The sequence below is a fragment of the mitochondrial genome of Capsicum annuum (genome assembly GCF_002878395.1).
Source record: "Capsicum annuum cultivar Jeju mitochondrion, complete genome".
Taxonomy (NCBI): domain Eukaryota; kingdom Viridiplantae; phylum Streptophyta; class Magnoliopsida; order Solanales; family Solanaceae; genus Capsicum; species Capsicum annuum.
Window position 1 is genome coordinate 27,501 of NC_024624.1, and position 10,000 is coordinate 37,500.

The 10,000-nt window shown below is 44.7% G+C and overlaps 2 protein-coding genes across 2 annotated transcripts; both read left to right on the plus strand.

Annotated features, from left to right (window-relative positions):
- The first annotated feature begins 2,333 nt into the window (after positions 1-2,333).
- On the plus strand, positions 2,334-2,636 carry nad4L (NADH dehydrogenase subunit 4L). Its single transcript has one exon. It carries the CDS (start codon positions 2,334-2,336, stop codon positions 2,634-2,636), a length of 303 nt encoding a protein of 100 aa, YP_009049643.1.
- A 188-nt stretch (positions 2,637-2,824) lies between these two features.
- Positions 2,825-3,421, plus strand: orf25 (hypothetical protein). The gene has a single exon. The coding sequence runs from the start codon at positions 2,825-2,827 to the stop codon at positions 3,419-3,421; it is 597 nt and encodes a 198-aa protein (YP_009049644.1).
- Positions 3,422-10,000: the final 6,579 nt, after the last annotated feature.

Genomic DNA, 10,000 nt, shown 5'->3' on the forward strand with positions numbered 1-10,000 from the left:
TTTTAGGGAAAAGGTGAGCGCCTAGCGCGAAAGGTTGCTTTACTAAGTAAGATAAGGCAAGAAGCAAGGGCGCAGCAGCTGCACGAAAGCCCTTGCTTCTTAGCGCATCCCTTTTCTTGCTCGTTAGCGCTTGACTAATGACGATAGAAAGAGCCTTTCTTGCTTGTTTAGTAAAGTCTCGCTTTTTGATAGGAGTAGGTGCTTGCTAGGGCAGGGCACTTTTCATTCTTCATTCGAAACTAACAAGTGTCGGGTCGGGGATTTCTGCCTTGTTATCAAAAAGGGAGTTGGGTAAAGCAAACTCTCTCCTTGGAGGAGCACGGGCTTAGTCAAGTAGAACCGGGTTGCGCTGCTTGATGCTCCGATCGAAAACAAATCAGTGGGGCCATGCCGGTACGACTGAATATGCGTTAGAAAGGTCAATCCCTCCCCTACGACACCAAAAAACCGGGCCGAACTTCTAAACCGCCCGCTTCCATAGAACAATATCGTGGCAACGTAGACCTAAGTGGTCATATTGGATCCTTGGGAACCATCACAAGTACGGCCGGCCTATATATATTTGAACGAAAATGCCGTGTCGTCCAGCGGAGCCTAGAAGAAGGTGACTCGCGCAGACAGCTGACTCCTTTTCAATAGAAAAGAATAGCCAAACCAACCCAGCTGGCTGGTCAATCTCAGAGATCTTATCGGCCGGCAAACCGGAGACGGACGACCACGGTCCCGGCCTTACCAGCACCGGAGGTGTACTAATCAATGAACCCACGAAACCAACCTTCTTTTATGACAAAATAAACCAAGCCTAAGCGGTCACGACATCTTGTTGATATTGATTGAGTTGGAGGAACTTTCGCTGACTGAATCCATCCCCTAGACCGCGGTAACCTTCGTAACCAAAGCGTCACGACAACATCCAAAGGTGACCTTTGGGTTCTTAAGTAGGGGGGCAAGGAGGAGCACGTAGGAATGCCGACCACTACATAAGCCACTAGTGGCTGAGAGAAAGCAAGCAGCACCTTGTATAGGTTGGGCGGAGCTTAAAGAAGCAAGCCCCTATCAGAGAAAGCCATTGCGCGCTAGCCTAGCTAGCTAACGTTTTTCAGCTGGCTCTTATGTTAGTTGTAGCGCGCCTTCCCTCCTTCTCTCACTTTGGAAAGATTTTTCAGTATTTTCTTATGATGACCTGGTCGAGAGAGTACGATACATCGGTGTAAAAGATTTCCTTTTTTCTGTGAGCTTGGTTTACTTGACCGAAGGGTGCAGTAGAACTTGAAGGAGAGGAATAAATACCTGGTCTATAATTTTGACAAAAGGAGGACCGCTATTGGGAAATATCTTCTTGGTCGTCATCAAAGAAGTTGACGTCCGGGGCTTCCTCTTTCCCTTTAAAATCAAAAAAAGCGGTGAAGTCCATCCTAAAGTTCCAAATCTACATCCAACACCAGAGGTTCCTGATGAGAACAAATTGTAAGGCGTTGAAAGAAACCCTTAAGAAAGATGTCAAGACCCTCTTTGACTTTGATATAGAACACATAAAGGGGGAGAGTCACAGTCTCCCTTATTTCCTAACAATAAAATGCATTTTTGGAAAGGCCAGTAACAATGCGATATTCCATAGATAAGCAAGAAACTGAAGCCTCTCTTTTTATTTATGATGTACCGGCTTGAATTCACTTTCACTTTAGGAAAGGATTTCTTTCTCCTCAAAGTAGGTGTTCGCTCCGCAGCACGAACAGGTCGAGATGCGACGTCGATCACATCGGGTGGGGCCATTCTCCCAGAGCAGAGCTTGAAGCAAGGGTCAGAACTTTAGGCGGGGGCCTCTGGCTCAGGATCAGGTGAGGGCGCTGGAGGGGGTGTTAGCTCTTCGACAGAACCAAGCCTTCCCGCGGCTGAAGAAGAGCCAGGGGATCGGTCCGAGATCGAAAGAGCCTTGGATCAACTTGAATTGGCCAAGATTAAAGAACAAAAAGATCGCTTGGCCGAACAGATTAGCCCCCTGATTGAATCGGAGAAGGCACGCCTAGTTCGAAGGTTGTGGCACCACAACTTGGGTGAACTTCCATCACCAAGTGAGATGGTCGAAATGATTATTGACCGCTTCGCCAGCAAAGCTGCCTATAATGCCAACAAACCCAATGTCCCCAGGGCTAATTTACGGCACTTGAGGGCTTGGTTGACACGAGCACAACAATCGGCGGAGCGCGATGGGAGGGGAAACATGAGTATAAAAAAGAAGATTTCTTCCATATCCATAATTGAAGGATATTGAAAGTAGAAGAGCTGACGTATTGTTTCACATTTGAATTTCTCAACCATTCTACGTTCCCGAAATGGATCCTATCAAATATTTCACATTTTCTATGATTATCTCTATTTCAGGTATTCGGGGAATCCTCCTTAATAGACGAAATATTCCTATTATGTCAATGCCAATTGAATCAATGTTATTAGCTGTGAATTCGAACTTTTTGGTATTTTCTGTTTCTTCGGATGATATGATGGGTCAATCATTTGCTTCATTGGTTCCAACGGTGGCAGCTGCGGAATCTGCTATTGGGTTAGCTATTTTCGTTATTACTTTCCGAGTCCGAGGGACTATTGCTGTAGAATCTATTAATAGCATTCAAGGTTAAAGATGACTCCTAGAGAGTTACCAAAATACGAAGTTCTCTTCTCCTTTCTTTCTCTTCTTTCTTTTTGATACTTGGTTGGCAGGGTCAGGGCCTTTCTCGCTGGGCGAGCGCATCCGATTCGTCAGTCCTTTCTTATTCTTAAACCACTTCCCGTTCAGTTGCTGAAAGATAGAGATCAGGCTTTCTAAATGAGATTGAGTTCCACGAATATGCAGGCTAGAAAGATGCTATTTGCTGCTATTCTATCTATTTGTGCATCAAGTTCGAAGAAGATCTCAATTTATAATGAAGAAATGATAGTAGCTCTATGTTTTATAGGCTTTATCATATTCAGTCGGAAGAGTTTAGGTAATACTTTCAAAGTGACTCTCGACGGGAGAATCCAGGCTATTCAGGAAGAATCGCAGCAATTCCCCAATCCTAACGAAGTAGTTCCTCCGGAATCCAATGAACAACAACGATTACTTAGGATCAGCTTGCGAATTTGTGGCACCGTAGTAGAATCATTACCAATGGCACGCTGTGCGCCTAAGTGCGAAAAGACAGTGCAAGCTTTGTTATGCCGAAACCTAAATGTTAAGTCAGCAACACTTCTAAATGCCACTTCTTCCCGTCGCATCCGTCTTCAGGACGATATAGCCATAAAGATGCACGTCTTAGTGGGGAAAAGATTTTGCCCCCGGTGTAGCTCGAAAGCAGAAAGAGTAGAATTCATTCGAGAGAGCTTGGTGGTCTTAAGAATGGTTCGGGTGGGGGATTCTCTTAAGAATAAAGAATTCGAATAGAATCTAATTCATGTTCATGTTAACAGAAGAGCGGATCCAATACCAAGACGCTTGAGAGAAAAGGCTAGCCTTGTATATACGCTATTTCTGTTTATGTCAGAGGTGCCCAAAGCTAGAAGCAAGATTTCTAGTAGAATATTCAAAGCTTTTGAGTAAGTAAGATGGATGGATTTGGAAGCAAGTGAAAGAACTAGTTGCATAGATATAGATATAGAGAAAGTCCTTTCTCTGAAGACGGTGATATTAGGGTTTTGAGATCGGTTCTGACGTCGAACAGGTTTTCGACCCGAAAAGCTCCACAGAGCTGTCGTATGCGGGTACTACGAGGCCCACGACTTTCTTGATCGCCTCATTCGGGTTAAGATGTGGCTAAAGTCTCTCCGATGGTAGCGTATATTACGCTCGAGGTCTCTCGAGCCTCCTGTTGTACCAATGTCTCCGTTTTAGGGGGAATAAGGTAATGAAATTCCGGTATGGACTTTTGTTGTTGTTACGACAGGCGGAGAGCAGTGCCCTATTGGTCTAATTCCTGCTTCCCCTTGGTATCGGTAAAGGGGCTGGTAAGCGCTTCCCGAATAGATTCCTTTCTCTTCCCCGGACACCGAACAAAGGGAACCCTGGCTTCACTTGTCGTAGTAAGACCACCCCTCTATAAGCTTTCCCTATCGCTCTGATGAACCTCTTTCCGCCTGTTCTCTAGAGTTCAAGAACTGATTCTGGCCTATCCCTTATTTGTCCATTAAGTCCGTTTTCCGCTAAAGGCAGCATGAAAAGCACCTATATTGTAATACGTAAGAGGAAGGACGACTAAGCAACTATGCTACTATTGGCACCCCAAACTAAAAACTACAACTGGAAATCCAACTTTAGGTGGTCATTATGATCAGAAACTCACTCTCTGGAGAATTTTATTGACCTCGCATATAACATGGGGAATCTGGTTAGCACCCATATTTCAGAATAAAAGAACAAAGACTTGACTGGACGGTATTCACGAGCAGATGACAAGCATGAGTGAAGAAGGGTCTTATGTTACCATTTTTGGTGGTAAAGAAGATGTTCTTGTTCTTCCATTCCCCAAACCCACTTCAGCTTTCGACGATTGGGTTGGTGTTCCGATAGGCGAGAGGTGTGAAGCCAGATCGTACTAAAGACAATGAAAAAATTTCGAAAATGATAGATTTCCAAAAAATAAGTAAAAGCAGAATGAAAGACAGTCCTATATTGACAAGGACGAGCTTTTTCACGAAGAAAGCTTCGCGCCCAACTGCTTGTATATCGATCGGAAAGAAGCAGCTGCAAATGCTATCAGTGGTTCTTCCTTCCTATCCCATCTATCTATAAGAGTTGCTTGATTCGCCCCCATCTTTAATAGGACTGGACTAAGTTCGGGCAGATCTCCGTCCCATTTCACGGATGCATCGCATTGAGAATTGACTCGTCGGATTAACCACTTAGACGGAGAGTTCCCCATATTCCATTTCATTGGCAACTGAAATAGATCGAAACGGATTGCGCGGTACCCAGGGCTTCAAAAATGAATTGAAAATAATATCGCTTTGCTTGACCTGATCGTTGTGCCAAGGGCTGGTGGTGCCTTGAGCAGCTCTTAGTTCCGTTTGCCGGCCCCACGGCTTATTTCATCTCGATGTTTGAAAGATGTTCTGTTCACATACTCGTTTTCACACATAGGCACAGAGAGTCAGTCAAAACTCCACTTTTTAGCAAGAAGGGCCTACGACATAAGGCTCCTCCTACGAACCTATGAACCTCCGAACCTAAGGAATAGAGTTCAGCATCGGGAAGCCTACTCCTCGGGCTGTTCGGTACTTGAATATGCTTGCCGCGGAGAAAGACTACTTTTCTATTCGCTTGCCTGCGCGCCTCTACTCATGCGGGACTGACTGTGCAATACTAAGAATGGAGCACGCCGCCCGTCCATGGAGGCATTATGGTTGGAAGGCCTTCCTTAGCGGCCTCTTCCTCAAAAGGCAGGATTGAAGGCAAATGAGTAGACCCCTACAAGCATATGAAGTCGCGTTTTCAGGGCCTATGGATGCCTTAGGGGGAAAACTCTCCAGTACAAGAGAGATTTATTTGCTTTTTTTCTACTCCGGTACATTACTTCACTTCAATTAGACAATATAAGAAAGCAAGGGCTTTTCTAAAAGGCTCCACGCATAATAACATAGCTTTTATCTCAGCTATCCTGTATGATAACACGACCGTTGGTGCCCTTCCGAGCCGAGAGATAAGGGAAACAAATTCATTGGACTGGACATGTCTTCTCCACGATCTCAGGGAAATGAAAATCAATTCTCAAAGATCCATAAACAAATCTGTAAAGTTGTCTATAAATGGTTAATCATATATAACCCCTTATTTTGAGGCAACTATTCCATAGCCTCTTAGACTGCCTTGCCTGACCTTGAGCTCTTCGCTTCTCAGTGTTGACAAAACCAAAGGTGCGGACTGTTGATAGCTATAGGTTTAAGGTATGAAAATATTCTTTCTGTCTCCTCACTCCCTGACTTCATTCTCCGAAGGAAGGGCAGTTGAACTCATACTTGCCATTCAGAGGAATCGCTCCTCGGCAGTACTAGTCAGAACTAAACTCCTAACCTTTGAAATTGAGCTTCTCCGGTCCTGGGAGAGTTGCTTCTTTCTTTGACTTGGTTTGCCCACTTCAAAAGGTTTCCAGAAGACCTTATCCCTCAAACCTCATGTGGAAAGAGAGATTCCTTAGGTTGCTGTTTGAGAGAAGAGATATCCATTGGGACGAAGCTGACAGAATGGCACCCGCTTTCTTAAGGATCCTCGCTAATTCAACTAGTTTTCTTTTCCGGGAATGAACTAGCCTAGAGGAAATGGGCGTCAAGCCTATAAGTCAAGTACGCAAGAAGAGTTTCTAGGCGAAGACACTCTCAGTCGAAGGTAGGGCAGTCTTCCTAGCTTTAGGGTCAATCGAATAGATAGAAGATCTAGCGCCTCGGTCAGAGAGAATGGGGCACGAGTTCGTGACCTAATAGAATAGTGTTTTGTGATCCCGGGGAAAGCTATCATAGTGATTCCACTAGACTTGAAAGCAAATGAAACAAACCGGGATAAAGCTTTAACCAAGCGTAGTTGGCGGAGTATGACCTCTTGATTTGAAGTTTTCTGGATTCCTAGTCTACTATAACTGACTTAATAGAATATGGTATTTCATAATAATAATAATAATTAGTCAATATCACAGGACAGTGATTGACTGCCAAGTTTATTTCCGTGCCCCCTTTTTTTCGTCGAAATAAGTTTATGCACTAGAGTGCCCCTTTCCTAGGGCTGGTTACATATAAGAATATAGATTTTTTGCTTTCTTTGATTCCCAATGGTTTTAGTTGTAGTTGTTGTTTGTTCTGGACAGTTTCAGTTGCTTTTGCTGTCGGTCTAGATGAGGGACGAAGGGACCGGAGTCAACCTTACTCCCTTCATTTGAGTTGGAGGTCTTACGCCTTTATCACTATGCATAGGGTTTCCCCTCCCCTGGAAATGAATGTAAACTTTCTCCCGGCTCGCCGGGACCGATAGCAAAGGAAACACTGGCTTGAGGGAACTATGCCCTACTAGTACACTTTCTTTACAAGGGAACTAGGCGGGGGAGCTTACTTCACTTGCTTACCCGGAGAGAAAACCTATTAGGGTAGTCCCATTACTTAAAGTAAGATAATGAAAATCATTTTAGTAAAAGCTATGCCCCTTAGCTTAGATACATGGGAGAAAAGATAGCCACGCCTGCTAACCCCGATAGTCCATTAAAGGCAAGAAAATGGCCTCCAACTGAAACCATCGAGAAATCCTTAGCATGATAAGCGAAAAGGACAGCAACTGGCTCTCAATAAACTCCTACTAGACGTCTAGCAAGAGCAACTTAAGCTCGATCTCAATCCTCAGGAAAGGTAACCGACAATTGCTTAAAGAGATCTCGCATAGACCCTTACAAGATAACAACATTTAGGAGCGCTCTTTTCATCCGACCCGACTATAAATATCGTTAGAGAAGAAAGCCACTTTTACGCCCAACAACTCCCATGTTCCCGATCTTTCTATTGCAGGAAATCCAACTCTGAAGAATTCGAAAAATAATAATAATAATATAGAATAATAATTTGTCGAATTCTTCATTCGGAAGAAGCTTGCTTATTTTATTAGTAATGACCGCCCTTAGATGCCGTTGCGAGTTTGTTCGCGGTAGTATTTACGTTAGTAGTGCAGCCCTTCCTTCTTCCTCCTTCGCGTCAAATCTTTTTCTACAGGTCCCTTTTTCAAAAGATATGACGAATTAGCAAGTCGATCTTAGGTGCTTTGATTGGTTCGTTGAAGATGGATTCAAGTCCCAGCGGAATTGCAGCTATGCCCTTTTCCGAAATGCCTGACTTTGTTGAGCAGCTACTTTGCTTCCCCGGCTTTCCGCTTTCAGCCGTTCTTTCTTTCTCTGCGGCCTGCGTGGGACTGATCCGGACTGATAACCCGAACCCTTCGTAGACTGAACTCTCTTCTCTTTGGGCTCGCGTAGGTTAGGGAACTCGCCTCCTTCACTGCTTCCACTCCAACTCGAACTAAAAACCTCTTCCTCATCTTGACTCATGGCGTCTTCATCAGTGAGTAAATCCTCATCATCATCCTCCGTAAGATAAAAGAACCTAACTCCTGGGCCTGTGCAGACTCTTGGTGAGGCTGTTCCAAGTGTGTAGGCCCCACATCTTGCTCATCTCCCCCTGTTGGGGGTCTTACAGTAGCAATGGACGTAGAAGGAATTCTTTGCATGGCTTTTAACGTTTGGGTTCAATAACATTCACCTTAGTGGGACCCCCCAGCACCATCTTTCCTTAGTAAATACTAGATGGATTCCCTATTGCTATGCTAGCTTCCTTGGGAATACTACCTTGCACTGGTTTAGGCGGTATCCGGGCCCTTTTAGAGGCAACAGTTGACTTCCCCTTCTTTATTGTGGTCCCAAGAGGCGTAATAACCTAAAAGTTGTCCAGTCCTAAACAAGACAGGAAAACCTTTAGGCTTCTTCAGAAAAGGAACATCAAACGTTTACTTGGAAAACACGTTATACACGTATGATCCAAGTAAACGTCCAAACATCCTTTCTAGCATACCCGTCCGAAGAGTCAAAGGCCATCTATCAGTGGCCGACTTTAAATCAATCATACGAGTATGCTATCTCACTACCCGTCAATCTGAGTTCTCGAAAGCGACTGAACCAGCCACCCAGATGAGACTCCCGCTGAAAAACATTCTTTTTCCGACAAAACCTGCCACCAAGCTTTGACAAGTCGCTAACTTGCTCATTTTGTGATAGGGCCCAGTCACCTCCCTTCTTCCCAACCTCTGGCAGTCAAAGCTATAGGGAGACGTGCTTCGGTCTTTCCATCGATAGAAGCAGTAGGTATATAACGCATGCAGCTAGTAGGCGATAGGAGGATGTAAGCCCTGGTGGCAGTGGTACTTTGGCGAATCAGGCGTCGCTTCTATTTCCTTTTTTATTATTATTTTTGACCCTACAATGGCAGAACCTAGAAAGCTGCTCTTTTTTCCCTGTCCCGTGGTTTGATACCGTCTAGCCTCTAGCTAGGAAGTCTTGGATTCGTATACCATGTAGGTGAGAAAATCGTCCGTGACTAGCTATCCTTATTCTCCTCCCAGGGATGTTTAGGAATATGGGTGCGGGAGGCTGAGGGACGACCACGATGAGTACGCGTTTTTATATAGGATCAAACGGCTTTTGTTCGATCGAGGAGCAGAGATAGATATGAGCTGACAGCTTATGTTTTCTGGTATTTTGTTTTGGGTGAGATGTACACCGAAAGGAATTGACGCTACAAACACTTTTCGCCGGTAGTCCTCGATCGAAAGTTAGCTCGACTCAAGTCGACAAGCGAGAGACAAGGTTGGGTGAGGGTACAAGGCATCATGTGGGATCTACGATCGACTGTGCCCGTTGTTGGCTTTGCAGATGCTTTCAAATACTGACGCAGTATATTCCATTCATTGTATATATCCCTTTTTCGTGTCATTGACATCAGAGATTGCATTCAATCGAATGGTTTGACATAAGAAATGTTCTAGTCTATCTGTAGTAGTTCTGTTTGTTTATAGTAGAGTAGTACATGAGGGTGGCGACTCACAAGGGGAGTGTAGACCAGAGCAAGAGGGAGCCAAGCCAGCTACTGTGGTTGTGCCATTTGGTGGGCCAAAGTAGTCTAGCGGCGGTGAAAAGACGATAGTAGACCAGACGGGGGCACCACCAGAACACCCGAACAAGGATCTATTTTCTTTTGAAGCTATAGTACATATGCACTTTATACGTCTGTCTTACTAATAATATTCCTTAGCGTACATCTGTACTATAACCCTCCCCTCTGGGAGGTGTTTTCAAGGGAAGGCGGACTCCGCAGCTGCGGACCGGGCACTATCACTATACTATGCGATGCTTTTAACCAAAAAAATGGAAACGAAACGTCTTAGTGTTGTTCCTAGGTTGGGGGTCGGGGGCAAGCCTTCAAGACACGACTTCAAGCTGTTAGTACG